We start from the raw sequence: 19,577 nt of genomic DNA on the forward strand, positions 1-19,577 counted from the left end.
ATCTGGTGAGTTTAGGTGGGTTTTTGTGACTTAGACCATGTTTTACATGGTCTAAGTCACAACGTCCAAGTTCCGTCTAGACTCCGTTGTGAAACTTTCAGTTATAAATGCTGAACGACTAAGTCTAAGCCAGCCCATGTACTGCCCAACTCTCGCCCTCGACACGCCTCCTGAACTGCCCCGTTTAGCTTTAGACGTTGAGTGGCACTATGAAGGTCTAGGTTGTTTAGAAATATATCCAAAACCCGTTTTTATTTTCGGCGGTTAGACGTTTTTGAGAAATGTTCGTCCAAGTGCCGACTTAGGCTGGTTTTTGGACGTTTTTATCTTTCGATTATGAGCCCCATAGCCTTTTACCTTTTCTCATAGGGGAGTTGTCCTATTTTCTCTATTTTTGTCATCCTTCTCAATTCTGCTTTTCTAATACTGCTATATCTTTTTCTTTTTTTTTTTTCTTTGAGGTGCAGTGACCAGAACTGCACATACTGTTGCAAGGTGGAGTCAGGGCACATTAATATTCTGTTTTATTCTCTGTTCCTTCCTCATTCCCAACATTCTTTTTTATTTGTATGTATATTTAAATCAAATTGCTTGAAATTAGGAAATCAGAAATCAAAAGGAAAACAGAAAGGTAATTAAGACCAAAATTAAAAATATGGGGTCCTAAGGAAAAGAAAAAAAACAACAACTAGACAGTGAAATACTATACAAAGTAAGTTGCATAATTAAGGAAACAGTTAAAGCTGTAAACTACTGAAACAAGAATGTCATACATCCCCAAGATAACTCTTACCACCATTATGGCCTAAGTATTTCAAAGGAATTTTCAAAGTGCATGTGGTACCAAGGGCCAGGACACTCAGCTATGAAGCCAAGATATCTTTTCTGCACTTCTGTGTAACTGAGCCAACTTGGGAGATATACAGACTCCATAGCCCCCAAACTGCTCATGTAAGTGACAAAAATAAAGTAAATTACAATCACTGCCCAAGGCAAAAGTCGCATGAAGAGTACTCTGGTCAGTAATCACAAGCGATCTCAAGAAAACTAATGGAATCAAAGGCAGATCTTTCACATACAACTTGACTAGAACTTATGGTGAACTCCTCAATACCAAATGTTGAGCTCTTACTATAGGAGTTTATTATGATGGAATCAATAAGATCTCTTGAAATAATTTTCCTAGCCATCTCCAACAGACAAATTAAAAGAAACTAGTTCAAAAGTATTTTGAATTATTTTCTTTCTTTTTTTTAATTTATTTATTGCTTTTAAATTTTTTCCAAGAAACCTCTTGTACAGAATATTGAAAATAAGACAAATAAAATATTTTAAGCAAGACAAGTCCCAATTAGGCAATACCATTCTTAATCAATACTATTAATCCCATAATATAGATCCAAGAATTCCAGTGAGTGCTAGTGAAGTTAAATCATATTATTAACAAGAAAAGCAAAACATCTGACTGCAGTAGTAGGAATCTTCCTAACTACTTTACTATATTGCTGCTGTTTCGTTTACCCCTTCCAGGTGTTTCGTAGAGAGGAACCCTGTTAATTTAAAAGGGTCAAAGAATACATATGTATTGGCTCTATATTTGACAATACATTTGCAGGGATATCGTAATAGAAAAACACCTCCCATCATTGTTACCCCTGGTTTAAGGAGCAAGAATTGCTGTCTACATCTTTGGGTATCTTTAGTCACGTCTGGGAACATCTGTATCTTTAGTCCCAAAAATTATTTGTCTATTTTTGAAGAACATCTTTAATAACCAATCTTTATCAGGCAATAAAGCCACTGTTAATATTAACGTATTTACTATGTCCTTCAATGATATTTCCAGAATTGCAGTAGCTTCCATTTGTAAATCCTGTTTTGGTAGAGGAAGGTCTTCTTGTTATTTCGCTGGTAAATAGATTACTTGTATAAAAGGAGGAAGCATATCTTCCGAAATGTTCAAATTTTCCATAAGATATTTTTTCAACATTTCTTTTGCGGAAATCATTGGAGTTTTTGGAAAATTTAATCTGAGATTACTGGAGTGGGAATTATTTTCCAAATTTTCAATTTTCCTTCTCAAATTAGTATTATCCCTAATAAGGGCAGTCTGTATTTGCTTCACTCCTAACAGATCTTTTTCAATATTTTCCACCTTGTTTTTCATTATAACAGTCTCTTGTTTAAAGTTTTTAAATTCTTTTTTTTGTTTGTTCCAATACTCTTTTTTCCAGTTCCTTTATTTGTGGAAACAATGACTGCCCCAAACTAATGACTAAGTCCCATAGGGAATCCAGGGTAACATTGGTAGGTTTTGCAAAGGAAAAAGTACCTGAATGTATTGGGTGGATTATCTCAACCTCCAGATTCCTCTCTGCTCCACCTTGTCCTTCCCTCTGCTCCAAAGCTGTTCCTGCTGCAGGCCCGGTAACTTTTGTAGCCTGGCTCAGCAAAGCCTCCTGGGAGAACAAGTCTACCTCCTCGGATAGACTGTCCTTTCTAGGTGAGCTGGCTCCCTGCGGCTGTGGAGGCGGGGTCCTTGTGTCAGAACATAAGAACTGCCATCTCCGGATCAGACCCATGGTCCATCGAGTCCGGCGATCCGCACATGCGGAGGCCCAGTCAGGTATACACCTGATGTAGTTTTAGTCACCCATATCCCTCTATGCCTCTCATAAGGAGATGTGCATCTAATTTGCCTTTGAATCCCAGCACAGTGGATTCCTTAATAACCTCCTTTGGGAGAGCATTCCAGGCGTCTACCACTCGCTGCGTAAAACAGTACTTCCTGACATTTGTCCTGGACTTGTCCCCCCTTAGCTTCAAACCATGTCCTCTTGTCCGTGTCGCGTTGGACAATGTAAAAAATTTATTTTCCTGCTCTATTTTATCGATGCCTTTCAGCATTTTGAACGTCTCGATCATGTCCCCTCGCAGCCTCCTCTTCTCAAGGGAGAACAGTCCCAGTTTCTTGAGTCGTTCCTCATATTCCAAGTTCTCCATACCTCTTATTAACTTCGTTGCTCGTCTCTGCACCCTCTCCAACAGTTTTATATCCTTCTTTAGGTTGGGAGACCAATGTTGGACACAGTATTCCAAGTGTGGTCTGACCATTGCTCTATAAAGCGGCATCATGACTTTCTCCGATCTACTCGTGATTCCTTTCTTTATCATGCCTAACATTCTGTTTGCTTTCTTTGCCGCTGCCGCGCATTGTGCCGATGGCTTCAGGGTCCTATCTATCAGTACACCCAGGTCCTTTTCTTGTTCGCTCTTACCCAGAGTTGCGCCTGACATTCTATACTCGTATTCCTTATTCTTACTACCTAAATGCATTACTTTGCATTTCTCCACGTTGAACTTCATCTGCCATTGCTCTGCCCATTTCTCTAACTGATACAAGTCGCTCTGGAGTTCCTCGCTATCCTCCTGCGATCTGATTGCCCGGCATAGCTTTGTGTCGTCTGCAAACTTAATGATCTCACTGGATATTCCGTCTTCCAGGTCATTGATATAAATATTAAATAGGATTGGCCCAAGCACTGAGCCCTGGGGCACACCACTAGTCACTTTCTCCCAGTCTGAGAGTTTCCCATTTATGCCCACTCTCTGCTTTCTGTTTTCCAACCATTTGCCTATCCACCTTTGTATATCTCCCTCTATTCCATGGCTTTGTAGTTTCCTGAGAAGCCTTTCATGTGGAACTTTGTCGAATGCTTTCTGGAAGTCCAAATATATTATGTCCACCGGCATTCCACTATCAATTTGCTTGTTCACGGTCTCGAAAAATTGAAGTAAATTCATTAAACATGATTTCCCTTTCCTGAACCCATGTTGACTGGGTTTCATCAAGTCGTGTGTATCTAGGTGCCGGACTATGCTATCCTTGATCAGTGCTTCAATCATCTTTCCAGGGACAGACGTAAGACTCACAGGTCTGTAGTTGCCCGGTTCCCCTCTCGATCCTTTTTTGAAAATTGGCGTGACATTCGCTATCTTCCAGTCCTCTGGTATCTGTCCCGTTCTGATTGTCAGATTGGCAAGTTTTTGCAATAGCTCTCCGATTTCAACCTTCAATTCCTTTAAAACTCTCGGGTGAATTCCATCCGGTCCAGAGGATTTGTCACTTTTAAGTTTGTCGATCTGGTAGTATATCTGGTCCAACTCCACTTCAACTGTGGTGAGGCTGTCTTCTATTACTCCACTAAACACTTTCACTGCTTCTGGTATTTTAGCGGTATCCTCCTCCGTAAAGACGGACGCAAAGAAGGAATTTAGTTTGTCAGCAATTTGTTTATCTTCCTTGATGTACCCTTTTCTTCCCTGGTCGTCCAGGGGTCCCACCGCCTCTTTTGCGGGTTTTTTCCCTTTCACGTATCTAAAGAAGGGTTTGAAGTTTTTGGCTTCTTGCGCTATTTTTTCCTCATAGTCCTTTTTGGCATCCCTCACCGCCTTGTGACATTTCTTTTGATCATCTTTATGTATTTTCCATGCTTCGGTTGTTTTCATGTGTTTCCATTTTTTGAAAGAGTCCTTCTTTTCTTTTATGGCTACCCTCACCTGTCTCGTAAGCCATGCCGGTTCTCCCTTACCTTTTGTTCTCCCCTCTTTGGAGATCCTTGGAATGTGGAGATTTTGTGCTTCTGTGATAGTATTTTTCAGTAGGGACCATGCCTGGTCTACCGTTTCAAGTTTGTCCACCTTTTTCTTGAGTCGTTGTTTCACCATGGCTCTCATGCGATCGTATTTGCCCTTTTTAAAGTTAAAGGTTTTGGTTAAGGTTTTGGCACGTTTTCTATTCCCGATGTCAAGCTTAAAGTTGATCACATTGTGATCGCTCGTCCCCAGCGGTACCGTAACTTCTACTTCTTTTGTCGGTCCCGTGAGGCCATTTAGTACCAAGTCCAGGGTGGCGTTGCCTCTTGTCGGCTCTTTTACCATTTGTTCCAGGAAGCAATCCCCTAGCACCTCCAGGAACTTGGCCTCCTTGCCGCAGTTGGAGGTTCCTAGTTTCCAGTCTATCCTCGGGAAATTGAAGTCTCCCAATATTATTACATTGCCCGTCTTGCATTCTTGTTTGATTTCCTCTATCATTTCTGAGTCAGTTTCCTCCGCCTGTCCTGGGGGACGATAGTAAAGGCCAATTTTTGTGTCTGCGCTGTTTTGGCCAGGAATCTTGACCCAGAGGGACTCTAGCTTCTCTTTCGTTTCCGTCGTAGCCACTTCAACAGATTCTATTCCTTCCTGAACATATAGGGCAATACCTCCACCTTTCTGCCCTACTCGATCTCTTCTATATAGTTTGTATCCCTGTAGTACGGTGTCCCATTTGTTTTCTTCATTCCATCATGTTTCTGTTATGCCAATGATTTCCAACTTATCATGTCTTGCTATTGTCTCTAGTTCCCCCATTTTGTTTCCTAGACTTCTAGCATTCGTATACATACATTTGAGTTCTCTTCGTGTTACCTTTTTGGACTTTCTACTCTTTGCTGTCCCTACTGTTTCTTTCACGTTATCCCTAACTGCTCCAGTGTTGTCTCCCTTGTTTGCTGTGCGGTCATCCCCTCCTGTGTCTGAGTTGTCCCTTCCTGCCTTGTCTTCCTTATTTGCTGTCAGGTCGTCCCCTCCTGTGTATGAGTAGTAGCCCATGGCTCCTTCATCGGGGCATTCTGTCGTCCGTGCCATCGACTGGTGGTGACTGTTGGCTTTCCCCTATTTGTTAGTTTAAAGCCTTCTCGATGGCCTTCTTCATGTTGCCTGCTAAAACTCTTGCTCCTTCCTTGTTGAGGTGTAGTCCATCATTTCTGTAGTCAGGGCTCAGAGTCACATCTAGCCCAGGGAGGTTCACCACTGCTTCACTCACTGCTGGGACCGCTAGCGGGTGATTCCCCGGCGTTACTGTCTCCTGCTGCAGGCGCCTCAGTAATTCATCTATCGTGACCAGAGGAGAGGTTCCCAGGCGCCACGAGCTCCACTAGCGCTCTTTCCTCTCCTCTTCGGCATTCCGACAATGTAAGGTAAAACTTTAGAAAGAATTGCCGAGAGCGTCTCCCCACAGTCAGATCATCGCAGCCATCTTGCATCGTGTCTGGTTAGAATTATTTTCTGCAGCTGTTTTTCCATATGTTCCAACTAATGCCTCACCATCTCTTTCCTACACTAGAGACACTTCCAGCTTCTTTGTGTCTCCCATTTTGTCCCTCAAGCTTTTCAGTCTGTTAACCTGATGGGCTAATACATGCTCCTTCATGTTGACCTAGACATCACCAATATTTTCTTGCAAACTTTGGAAAGGTGCTTTTAGTGAAGAATTGAGAGTTTTGATAGCTTCTCATAGGGTGTCCAAATTGTCTAGAACCAGCTTCTTCAGTCCCTTAAACAGAGGTCACCTGCAAATTGAAAGGGGTCCTATTTGTCATCCAAAGGTGGGATATGGCTCCATAAAAAAATTTGTTGCCAGCCCAATCCCTCTACTGAATTGGTAATACTTAGGTCATAGGTGAGCACCCTCTATTCTGGGCTCAGTAACACCTAGTGAACAATGAGGTCTGTAGTCTTGGCTGTGGCTTTCCCTGCATCTGCACCACAGCTCCATGAAGAAACTCAGGCATTGTGACTGACTTGACACTTGGAGAGTAAGCACAATTCTTCCTTTTCTTTCTCCAATAATGAGCAAATTCACCAAATTCTGGCAATATCTTGCCCCCTCCTAATCCCCAGTTTCAGATAATTTATAAATGTTAACATACAGGTTCTTGGGGCACATTTAGCCCCTGATCTTTTTTTTTTTTAAACAAGTTCCCAATTGCCTCTAATTAATGTACTTTTTAATTTCCTTAGTCTGATGTCAAACACTTTCTGAAAATCCAGTTATATCAACTTTTTTACGTTTATCCACATATTTATTTGTGCTTTCAAAAAAACAATGTAGCATACTGGTAAAGCAAGATTTCTCTTGATTAAATCATATTGACTTTGACTCATCAAATCACAACTGTATGTTCAGTAATTTTTTTGATAAATCTACAAGTTTCCCAATGCTGACATCAAAGCTCTCTTGTCTCTGATTTTCCTTGATTACTCTGGAATTCTTTTTAAAAATTGGGATTACATTGGCTGCCCTCTAATACTTTAGACTATTTTAATAAGGCTCCGGATTACTATTGAGGTATGCAATTTCATTTATGATTTAATCCAGGTATTTTGCTGTGGTTTAATTTTCACCATTAAATACAATTTCTAACGGATAGTTCCCTTGAATTTCCCTCAGTAACAGCAGAAGCAAAGAGTTGATTTAATGTCTTCACTATGGCCTTGTCCTTCCTAGGTCCTATTTTATCCGTAGATATCTAATGGTCCAGCTGATTCCCTTACAAGATTCTTGTTTTGAATGTTACCTGAAAATATTTTTATTATGAGATTTTGTCTTTGACAGCTTCTTTTCAATCAAATTCTCTTTTACATACCTTATCAATACTTTGCATCTAACTTGATAGTGCTTATGCTGTATCCTCTTTTCTTCAATTGGATCAATTTTTCCTTTTTTGAAAGATGTTCTTTTGACTATAATAGCCTCTTTCACCTCACCTTTAAACTGTCAGCAGTCTGTCTTCCACCTTTTTAATGTATGAAATAGATCTGGTTTGGGCTTCCAAGGTGTATTTTAAACAATATCCTGTTTTGGATTGACCAAGTTAGTCCCACCCTAAACCCTTCTGGAATTTTATGGCAAGGCCTGAAGTGAACTCTTTGTACAAGGAATCTCTCAAATGACAGTTTAGCAATTTTCCATGGAAGAATAGGCCACAGTTCCTCAAGGATAATGTGAGACTGAATAATTAGCATGAAATGTTTAATAGGAGTTACTGCTGCACAAAGTTAAGACCATCAATTAATGAAGGGTTCCCATACTTTTTCACACAAGGATACTTACTGTTAAAACCTTTTGTTGACTAAGCAAAATATATCCTCTTGTACAAGTTATTCAGTAAGGTTGTCTTTTCTTTTAGTGTGGTTTAGGCTAGTTTTTTATATGTACTTTCACTAAGCTGCAGTAGAAAGTGACTTTACCGCACCCTTATATGGATGTTTGCCATGCTCAAAGTCAATTTTTATTATAATAGTTAAATGCTCAATTTTGAATTTTTTTTTCTTTTAATGACAGTGCGCTTATGTCACCATTAGTGCATAGCCATTAGAAAAGATTTAACTTGGTAGAACTTTCCAATACCCATTTTGTACACTGTAACACCCCCCCCCCACCACCAATTCTATAAAGTGTGCCTAGCTGATTGTAGGTGCCTAACTAGCTAAATCAGCACCAGTACTAGGCACTCAACACCTCTAAATTGGCATTAAGTGCAGGTCATTGAAAGTTAGGCACCTAACTTGTTAGGTTTGTTTCTATAATAAGCACCTAGTGCAAAGCACCTAGTTAAAAGGGCGTGGCTAGGGGGGTGGATCGTGGGCGTGTTTTTGAGTTAGGCACCTATTTGAGTTAGGAGCCGTTGGGCACCTAACTCAAGCACAGGCATTTAGGCCAAGAAAACCCTGGCATAAATAAGGTATACCTAAAATGTTAGAACACTTAGGGCTAAGGTATGCTAGCGGTTTTAGCACACGTTACAATACCACACGCGCTAAACGCCTCCATAGAGCTTGCGTTAGTATTTTTTATTTAGCATGTAGTTTGCGCGTGCTAAAAACGCTAGCGCACCTTAATAAAAGGAGCCCTAAGTGCCGCCTAAGCATGCTTAGGTGGCACTAAATGTGATTTTATAATGGATGCCTAACTTTTATAAAATTGCACTTAGTGCCACACTAGTCGGTGCCAATTTTTTTTTTGTTTGTTTTTGGGGGAACATATATAGAATTGAGCATTAGGCACTCCTGCAGTAATCCTGCATGTGTTAATGTGGAAGCATTAACCGATAGCACAGAAAAGCCCACTTCCACCCACAGAAGCCCCCTCTGTGAAAAATTTTTTAAATAGTTTTAGCGCATGCCAATTGGGAACTTAGCACAGCGCACCTAAGTGCATCTGTGGCAACCCCTTTTAAATTGCAATAAGCACATGCTATTGCTTACCGCAGTTTAGTAAAATGACCTCTTATTCAAATTTGCTCTTAAACATGGAAGTTGGTCTCATTTATACAGCAATAATTCAAAACCTGTTTTCTTCAGTAATCAAAGAAAGGGATTCCAGAATTGGACATGGAACGTTGGAGGGCTTTTTGATTGAGGGGTGGCCCAAATAGTCTAAACCTAGCCCCCTCCCCTCCAAGCTCTGTAATTACTTATGTCCTACAGGGCAAAGGGTTCGTTGAAAAATGAATCTGATCTTCACCATTCAGCTCCCTGTGATAAGGTAGTAGCATATCTGGCAAGTCCTCCAAATATTAATTTGTACTATTTATTTTACTTGCTTTTTCATTTGTCCAGGATGAGGTAAATGGGTATCACTGTTTTTGCCCACGTGGTTTTGTTGGCAAAAACTGTGAGATGGAAATAAATGAATGTACCAGCAATCCGTGTCAGAATGGAGGACACTGTGATGACCTGGTAAATGGACTTCACTGTCGATGTCTACAAGGCTATTCAGGAGTGTTCTGTGAGGTGAGTGCTGCTTGATGTATTAAGTTCTAGAAAAAAACTGACCTCCAAGTTTTAAGTTGGAGCAATTCAAGGCTAAAACATTACAAATTAATGCAGATAATGCATACCGTGTATGAATAAGCAAATTTGTGTAACTGTGCCTTGATAGATTTTAGCACATGTGGAGGACTGGAAGGGTTTATGTAATCTAGAATTGATTTAGTATTTAACAGAACAGTAGAATAATTCTTGGGTTTGTCTGTGTATATTGTATCTAATTCCTGATATGTTTTAACTGGCATTAATACTTTAGCAGTGGTGCTTGCTTGAGGGTCTCTAGTAGATTGAAATCAGGGTCTGATTTTGCCAAGAATTATAGTATACTGATTTTTATTCTTTACAACCCAACCAAAGTTATAAAGCGTTATACAGTAGAATCCCAGTTAACTGTTATTCCAGTGCAATAGGTAAGACATTCTAGATAGCTGGATTATTTACCCATACCCACACGCTGCAGAAGGCATCCACTCCGGATTTTTTACTCTGCCTCTGGTGTACTTTACTGTGCTGTTTAACTTCCTCTATAGTTTTTCCTTCTGATGCATAATGCAGTTGTGTGTGTTCTGCTCTCCCCATTTTATTGTTTTAAATTCGATATAATTTCGGCGGCTTACATTCTTGCTGGGAAACAGTCTCCTGTTAGCATCAAGGCGCTTTCTACCAGAAGTGTGGCTTCTTCAAGAGCCGAAGTAGGATCTGTGTCTCCTGAGGAGATTTGTAGTGCAGCAAAGTGGTCTTCCCGTCACACGTTTGCCAAGTTCTACAGAGTGGATGTAGCTGCAAGACAGGACTCAGTTTTCGGGTCCTCGATCCTAAGGGCCGGTGCAGCAAGCCAACCCTAGCTATTTGGGGGACTGCTTTTGTATGTCTCGCCTATTGCACTGGAAAAAGATTATGTACTTACCCTGGTAAGCTCTTTTCCAATAGATAGGTGAGACTTTCTAGACTCCCTACCCTGTCCTTCCTTTGCCTGCTTATAGTTTACCTGTTTATGCTTCTCCAAGCTGATTATTGGATGTCTGTCAACCCTTGAGGGCTGGGAAGAATTTGTATATATATTCCATTGGTTGGGGAGTAGTTTCTGAGCTCCTTTGAAGCTTGTGTTAGTGATTAATGGTACTATTTAGTTACATTTGAGCAGAACAATTTGTTTCGCCTGTTGCTACAGGTGCCTCTACTTCACGTATATTTGGTGCTCCTTGATGCTTGGATACTAACTCTAGAGGGAGCTAAACAGTACAGTGAAGTACACCAGAGGCAAAGTGAAAAATCAGGAGTGGATTCATTCTTCAGCATGCAGGTATGGGTAAATAGCCCAGCTGTCTAGAATGTCTTACCTATCTACTGGAAAAGAGCTTACCAGACATGCTCAAACCAGCAAAAAAAAAAATTTATCTCGTACTCCTTAGACATCCTCCAAAGTCATTAGCTCCCACAGCATCAGTGGCAGCCACAAATATCCCTTCCTTCCTCCAGCTCCCGAAGCAGCAGCAAGAGAAATATGTAACCTCCGTGTAGGTTAGGGTTGTCAAGAAAAACTTAAAAAGTTGGAAGAACTGCGAATTGAAGTTTTGCCCATTAATTTGATTGTGCTTGATAGAAAATATTTTTAACACTTTTTTTTTTTTTTTAAATCCCAGGATAGAACTGCTGAAAGCCACTGATTATATAATACTCCATTTTTCTTAAAATTTGCTATTTTTGCTTAATGGAACAAATTTATTGATATTATAGGGTTATAACTTTTATGTTTCACATTCAGCAATGATACATTGATAAAGACATTTTATGCAAAAAACCTAGCAGTATTTTATTAAATGAACCTTCAATATTTGCCTCTGTATCGCTCTATGGTGCGACCTCATCTGGGGTATTGCATTCAATTCTGGTCTCCTTATCTCAAGAAAGATATAGTGGCGCTAGAATAGGTTCAAAGAAGAGTGACCAAGATGGTAAAGGGGATGGAACTCCTCTCATATGAAGGAAGACTAAAACGGTTAGGGCTCTTCAGCTTGGAAAAGAGACAGCTGGGGGGGAGATATGATTGAAGTCTACAAAATCCTGAGTGGAGTAGAACGGGTACAAGTGGATCGATTTTTCACTCCATCAAAAATTACAAAGACTAGGAGACACTTGATGAAGTTACAGGGAAATACTTTTACATTACATTACATTATATTAGGGATTTCTATTCCGCCATTACCTTTTAAAACCAATAGGAGGAAATTTTTTTTAACTCGGAGAATAGTTAAGCTCTGGAACGCATTGCCACAGGATGTGGTAAGAGCGGATAGTGTAGCTGGTTTTAAGAAAGGTTTGGACAAGTTCCTGGAGGAAAAGTCCATAATCTGTTATTGAGAAAGACATAGGGGAAGCCACTGCTTGCCCTGGATCGGTAGCATGGAATATTACTACTCCTTGGGTTTTGGCCAGGTACTAGTGATTTGGATTGGCCACCGTGAGAACGGGCTACTGGGCTTGATAGACCATTGGTCTGACCCAGTAAGGCTATTCTTATGTTAATACCTAAACATGTAGAAACATAGAAAATGACGGCAGAAAAGGGCTATAGCCCATCAAGTCTGCCCACTCTATTAACCCTCCCTAACTACCCTCCTAGATCACACTCAGGTGGCGATACCCTTACACTGCCCTCGTAGTGATCCGACATGGGCATCCCACTTATTCTTGAAATCAGGCACACTATTAGCCATGATCACCTGCACTGGGAGCTTGTTCCAATGGTCAACCACTCTCTCTGTGAAGAAATGCTTCCTGGTGTCGCCATGAAATTTCCCGCCCCTGAGTTTCAGCGGATGCCCTCTTGTGGCCGAGGTTCCTTTAAGAAAGAAAATATCATCTTCCACCTCTACACGACCAGTGATATACTTAAATGTCTCGATCATGTCTCCCCTCTCCCTGCGTTTTTCGAGAGAGTATAGCCGCAATCTGTCCAGCCTTTCTTCGTACGTAAGATCCTTGAGCCCCAAGACCATCCTGGTGGCCATTCTCTGAACCAACTCAACTCTCAGCACATCCTTACGGTAGTGTGGCCTCCAGAATTGTACACAGTACTCCAGATGAGGTCTCACTGTGGCTCTGTACAACGGCATAATGGTGTAGTCATCACTGAAGCATTTGATGACTTCTTGAGATAGGATAAAGCCTGCGATGCTGCTCAACTCCTTGCAACAAGACCTCATGCTACATTGGGTCTGTGGTGATGCCAGTGGCAAAGTCAGTTCTAGTGCAATGTGTCTACTATGTTCCCTGAAAATAAGACCTAGCATAATTTTCGGGGTAGATCTTAATATAAGCCCTACCCCAAAAATAAACCCTAGTCCCAGGATTCGCCGGCAACTCTTCAACCCGGCCCCCTTCCTGCCACCGCCGCAACCCCCCTCCGCGCAGCCAAGCCCCTGCTGTTCCTCCATCCTTCCCTCCCCGCCGACTGCGAGCAAGCCCTACCTTCAACCGAAGCAGCGTCGAGCCAGCAGCACTCTAAACAGGCTGTTTTGGCCTTGTCCATTGTTGATTTCACTCTGCCGCGTTACTTATGATGTCATCAGTAACACGGCAGATTGAATTCCCCGACGGACAAGGCCAAGGCAGCCTGTTTAGAGTGCTGCTGGCCCGACAATGCATCGGTTGAAGGTAGGGCTCTCTCACAGTCGGCGGAGAGGGGAAGGATGGTGTGTCAGCAGGGGTTCAGCTGCACAGAGGGGTGCTCAAGGATTCTGCTGCACAAGGAATGGGAGGGAGGGAAGGCTAGAAGCTGGGCAAGGGTTATGCTGTACGACTGATGGGAGGGAGGGAAGGATAGAAGCTGAGCAAACTTCTGCTGCACAGGGGGATGGGAGGGAGGGAAGGAAAGATGCTGCACATGTGGGGGAGAGAAAGGAAAGAGGAAGAATTGGGGTGAAGGAGAGGAAGGGAGAGATGATCATGTGTATACCCTGAAAATAAGACCTAGTTCCTTGTTAAGGCCCCAAATGTCTCTAAGACACTCTTATTTTTGGGGAAACACGGTAGTAGTAGTGAACTGTAGGGTTATGCATCTGAACGCACAAGTTGCTTGCAGAATGCTGTCAGTCATCTTTGAACTCGGCTTCCTTCCTAGGCAGCTACTCCAATATAGGAGGGGCCTTAGGATCCTGTGGGTTGGGCAGGGGAGGAGCGGGCCCGCCTCATTTGGACAGAGGCGGGCCTGCTGGCCGGACGGTGCGAAGACCCGTCCAGCCAACTTGGCGGTAAGCTTGAGGGAGGTTCCGGGGTGGGAGATTCGTTGGGGCGGGTCCGGCAGGAGGGGTTGGGCACCCTCCTGCCGGTGATCTTCGGGGGGACCTTGAGGGGTCCGGCAGGAGGGGTTGGGCATCCTCCTGCCAGCGATCTTCGGGGAGGCCATTGGGGGGGTCTGGGGAGAGCAGTTAGGGCATTTTGTTTGGTGGGGGGGTTCAGTAGGAGGGGTTGGGTACCCTCCTGCTGGCGATCTTTGGGGGGGCGGTTTCTTTCGGCAGGAGGGGTTGGGCACCCTCCTGCCGCAAACGTCGGGGGGGGGGGGGACTGGCAGCCGTAGTTGTGGCCGCTATACTAATCACGGCAGGGAAATCCCTTGCCGTGATAAAATATAACGGCCGCGTCTAAACTCTAAACAAAAACCTGATTCTATAACCGGCGTCTCAAACATGGACGTCAATTATAGAATCGGGTTTTCTTTAGGCGGGTTTTGTTCCGATTCTGTATAGGATGCCCAGGACGGACATTCTATATAGAATCCGGGCCTTAGTGCCAAGAGTTCCTACTTGTTGGAACCTCTGCTTGGAAGAAGATGCAGACTTGCGCTGCAGAAGTCTGCTGCTAGCAGAATCAGCCTTCATGGACACCTATGAAGTCAGCCTGCTTTTCTGTTTTTTGTAGCTCAGGGGCTGTCCCCTATATAGCTGCTCGCATCACTGATTTATCAGGAGCTTGTGTGCAGGCTGTTAGGTTCCTTTCTGGTTTGGCCAGGATTATTAGTGGGCTAGCAGTGTGGTCCTCTCCCCCTTCGTGAAGTGAGGTTTTCTGGGGGTTGAAGCTCAGTTCAATATCGGTCCAAGTGGAAGTCCGAAGACCAAGATCCGTCCCATGAACCTGTAGATGGTCTGAGCATGCGCGGGACCTCTGGGCCGTCTGAGTTGGGGGTTTTTTTTGTTCTATTTTTAACACTGAGTGCAGCAAAAGTGCTGCCTGCCTGCCTGCCCCGAACACGCCTGCTTTCCAGCCCCGACCCCGAAAACCCTGCCTGCCCCGACTCTCCCACCCTTCCCTGCACTGCAAGGCGATCAAGGAACTTTTGGTTAAAACCATGGGCTTGCAGTGTGGGGAAGGGTGAGAGTGTCGGGGTAGGCAGGCAGGGTGTTCAGGTTCGGGGCAGGCAGGCAGACAGCGAGTTCAGGGCTGCAGGATAGGGGCTGAAAGGGCAGAGAGCAGGACGGCAGAAGGCAGTGCAGCCGGAAAGGGCTTCAGCGACTAGTCCTCAGCAGTTGCTTTTTTTTGATTGGCCAGCCCAGTCGGTGTTGCAGGGTTTTCTTTAGTGAATCGCATCCCTGCCTATTTTGCATGCCGTTGCCCTCATTTGCATGCGCAAATCAGAGGATGGTCGGAAGACAGATAAGTGAATCGGGCCGGGGTCGCTAACCGATCGGTACACGATCAGTTTGCTTAGTGAATCTAGCCCTTTGTCTCTTGCATAATGGTAGCATTCTTATGCTGCAGGGTGAGAGCTAGGCCAGTTCAGCACTTTTGTTCTTCTGGCAGCAGGGTACTGCTTTGCTTGTCGGGATGGCTGAGTATTCTCAGAGGCCTCATAGTCTCTACAGTGGTGATAGCCTTCTCGGTCACGTTTCACAGTGACAGTTCCAGCTTCTACTGTTCTATGATAGTAGCTATTATGTGATTCTGTCAACCTTCTCTTTCCCTCTACAATATTAGCGTCCTCATAGACTATATTGGTTCCAGTCCCTGGTTCTGGGTTGTGCTACTTCCACAGGGATGGCATAATGAAAATTACAGTACTGCCTCTAAGGGCAGTTTCAACCTATTGGAGTAGATTCTGTGCCGTTCATGGAGGAAAGTATTTATGAACAACTTAAAAAACTGAAGGTAGATAAAGCGATGGGACTGGACGGGATCTATCCCAGAATACTGAGGGAGCTCAGAGAGGTTCTGGTGGGTCCTATTAAAGACTTGTTCAACAAATCTCTGGAGACAGAAATGGTTCCTGGAGATTGGAGAAGAGCGAATGTGGTCCCTATTCACAAAAGTGGTCACAGAGATGAAGCGAGAAACTACAGACCAGTAAGCCTCACTTCGGTTGTTGGGAAAAATAATGGAACTATTGCTGAAAGAAAGGATAGTGAACTTCCTAGAATCTAATGAGTTACAGGATCCGAGGCAACATGCCTTTACTAAAGGTAAATCTTGTCAAACGAACCTGATTGAATTTTTTGATTGGGTGACCAGAGAGCTATATCAAGAACATATGCTAGGTGTAATTTACTTATATTTCAGCAAAGCCTTTGACACTATTCCTCTTAGGTGGCTCTTGCACAAACTTGGGTTGAAGTTAAGACCCAAAGTGGATTAGAAACTGGTTGACGGACAGACGCCAGAGGGTGGTGGTTAATGGAAGTCGCTTGGAGGAAGGAAAGGTGAGTAGTGCAGTCCCTCAGGGTTCGGTGCTGGGGCCGATCCTGTTCAATATGTTTGAAAGTGACATTGCTGAAGGGTTAGAAGGAAAGGTTTCCTTTTTGCTGATGATACCAAGATTTATAATAGAGTAGACACTGAGGAGGGAGTGGAAAACATGAAAAATGATCTACAAAAGTTAGAGGAATAGTCTAATATCTGGCAACTAAAATTCAATGCAAAGAAATGCAGAGTAATGCATTTGGGGATTAATAATCAGAAGGAGCCGTATATGCTTGGAGGTGAGAGGCTGATATGCACCTTGGGGTGATAGTGTCTGACGATCTAAAGGTGAAAAATCAGTGCAACAAGGCAGTGGCTGCTGCCAGAAGAATGCTGGGCTGTATAAAGAGAGGCATAACCAGTAGAAGAATGAAGGTGTTGATGCCCCTGTACAGGTCGTTGGTGAGGCCCCATTTGGAGTATTGTGTTCAGTTTTGGAGACCGTATCTGGTGAAGGTCACAAAGAGACATGAAGCGGTCCAGAGGAGGGCGACAAAAATGATAGGAGGTTTGTGCCAAAAGACGTATGAGGAGAGACTGGAAGCCCTGAATATGTAATAATAATAATAAATAATAAATTTATTTTTATATACCACCATACCCGAGAGTTCTAAGTGGTTCACAACAATTGGATAAGATACAAACAATACAAGCTAATTAAAAAGACAGCAATTGAAGGTAGCTAATGGAAGAAATACATAAATTATAAAATGCATGCAATATAAAAGAATGCGGAGAATTTTACATAGCAAGATAAAAATATTAAAAAAAAGTATTAAGACCCTAGCCTATTAAATAATTGAGTTTTTATCTGTTTTCTAAAATCCAGGTAAGAGGCTTCTAACACACACTGGGCAAGCCAAATATTTAATTTAGCTGCCTGAAAGGCAAAGATTCTTTCAGAAAACCTTTTATACTGGCAAAATTTTACTGAGGGATAGGTGAACAAATGTAATTGTCGAGAATTCTTGTTTGTATAACTCAGATTAAAATGAGAGTTTAGGTAACTTGGAAGCATACTGAATGTTATTGTATAACAGAAGCAAGAAAACTTGAACAGAACTCTGGATTCAAATGGCAGCCAATGGAGCTTTTGATAGGAGGGGGTGATACGTTCCCATTTCTTTAGGCCATAAATAAGGCGGACAGCCATGTTCTGGACCACCCTTAATTTTCTAATAATTTTCTTGAGAGCGCCTACATAAATATTATTGCAGTAGTCGAGAATACTCAGGATAGAGGATTGGACTAGTAGACGAAAGGAAACTTCGTCAGAATATTTTTTAATGGTATGGAGTTTCCACAGCACTGAAATACTTTTCTTAAATATTAAATCAGAATGCTTTTGTAATGTAAGATGTTTATCCAAGGTTACTCCTAGTATTTTTAGAGATTGTTCAATATTATAATTCATCCCATTTACATGTATCATGGTTGCCTTGATTTTATCATTAGGGGCTGCTAAAAATAATTTTGTCTTTTCTTTATTTAATTTTAGTCTAAAAGCAGACATCCAGAGTTCAACCTGACTTAAAACAATTGATAGGGAATTTATAAGCTCAGAAAAGAAAATTTAAGGGGTGGAGCTTCGTAGGTACAACTTAAGGGGTATGAAATGTGGATTATAAAGCATGAGCCCATGCGGCATCTGATATGGGAGAACCAAGATCAGTCTCCCAGGATTGTTTCAAATTGGAAATCAGATTAGGGAGAGTGGATTTGAGGAGTTTATAAAATTTGGAGGCTGTGTGGCTAAGTGCTAAATATTGTTTGGACAAAGTAAGAAGGAATTGGAGGAGATGGGGTTAAATCCCGACTTTTTGATGGTAAATCGTAATTGTAGCCATTGATAGAATTGAAAATCATTAAGGGAGAATTTGACCATCAGGTCATGGAAGGAGAGCCAGGAGCCATCAGTATGACATAGAGAGGCAGTGTCCCATATGTGATGTTTATACCAGTGTGGCCATAATATGGGTTTCTTATCTATGAGAAACTGACGATTACACCATAAGGGCAATGAGTAGACTGTAACCAAGGGTGTTCCAGGAGTTTATCAAGTTCAAGGAGAACCTTGTGCGTATTCCAAAGAAGGGGATTATGGAGGAATTTAGTAATGTGGGAGGTACCCAAAAGTCTAATAAGAGGGATGGGTTGGAGGTAAGCCTGTTCGAGGAGTAACTAATTGGGTATATCACAGGCATCATTGGAGGAGAGCCATTCTGCACTCTGATGTAAAATGAATGCTTTGTGGTAATAAATAAGGTCAGGAAAATTCACACCCCTAGGTGTTTTGGAGCCTTCAGTTTTTGCAGAGAAATTCTATGTGGTTTATCATTCAAGAGCAATGTAAGGAAATTCTTCATGGAATGTGCTCACAAGAGAGGTGGTGGAGATGAAAACAGTGACGAGTTCAAAAAAAGTGTGGGATTAACACAGAGGATCTAGAATCAGAAAATAATAGTAAATATTGAAGAATTAAAGCCGTTACTGGGCAGACTTGCATGGTATGTGTCTTTATATGGCTGTTTAGTGGAGGATGAGCTGGGGAAGGGCTTCGATGGCTGGGATGGTGTAGATCACAGTTCTTCAACCGCCGGTCCGCGGATCGGTGCCAGTCCGCAGAAAATTTCTGCCGGTCCGCACAGGGCCGGCGAGATCCAGTCGGCAGTTAAATTTCCTGCCGACTGCGGCAGTAGCATACTAAGGGGGAGCGGGGAGAGGTCCGGCCTTGCCGTTCAGTCCCCCCCCACCCCCAAAGGACCGCTCGCCCCACTGACCTTCCTGCACCACCTATGAAGCAGCCCGCAGCAGGATCGCGATGTCAGCGATCCCTAAGCTGCTTGGGCGCTGCTTCCTGCGCCACGGTCCCGCCCCTCCTCTGACGTCAGAGGAGGGGCGGGACTGCGGTGCAGGAAGCAGCGCAGGGATCGCTGACATCGCGATCCTGCTGCGGGCTGCTTCATAGGTGGTGTGGGGAGGCCAGGGGGGCGAGCGGTCCTTCGGGGTGGGTCGGGGCATCAGGCCTTCAGGTTGGGGAGGGCGGGCAGGCAGGCAGGCTTTCAAGGGGGAGGGGGGTGACAGGCAGGCAGGCCTTCATAGGGAGAGGCAGGCCTTCAAGGGGGAGGGGACAGGCCTTCGGGGGTGTGCAGACCTTCAAGGGGGAGGAACAGGCCTTCAAGGGGGGGAGG

At 43.2% G+C, this 19,577-nt stretch overlaps 1 protein-coding gene across 5 annotated transcripts in view; it reads left to right on the forward strand.

Moving 5' to 3' along the window:
* Window positions 1-19,577, forward strand: part of JAG2 (jagged canonical Notch ligand 2) — a 288,684-nt gene that overhangs the window by 142,842 nt on the left and 126,265 nt on the right. For all 5 annotated transcript variants that reach the window (XM_033952670.1, XM_033952665.1, XM_033952666.1 and 2 more), the window contains one exon: window positions 9,445-9,618. In XM_033952670.1, coding sequence (XP_033808561.1) covers window positions 9,445-9,618 — 174 coding nt within the window. The remainder of the gene's footprint in view (window positions 1-9,444; window positions 9,619-19,577) is intronic.

This window comes from Geotrypetes seraphini, chromosome 7 (genome assembly GCF_902459505.1).
Source record: "Geotrypetes seraphini chromosome 7, aGeoSer1.1, whole genome shotgun sequence".
Classification (NCBI taxonomy): Eukaryota; Metazoa; Chordata; class Amphibia; order Gymnophiona; family Dermophiidae; genus Geotrypetes; species Geotrypetes seraphini.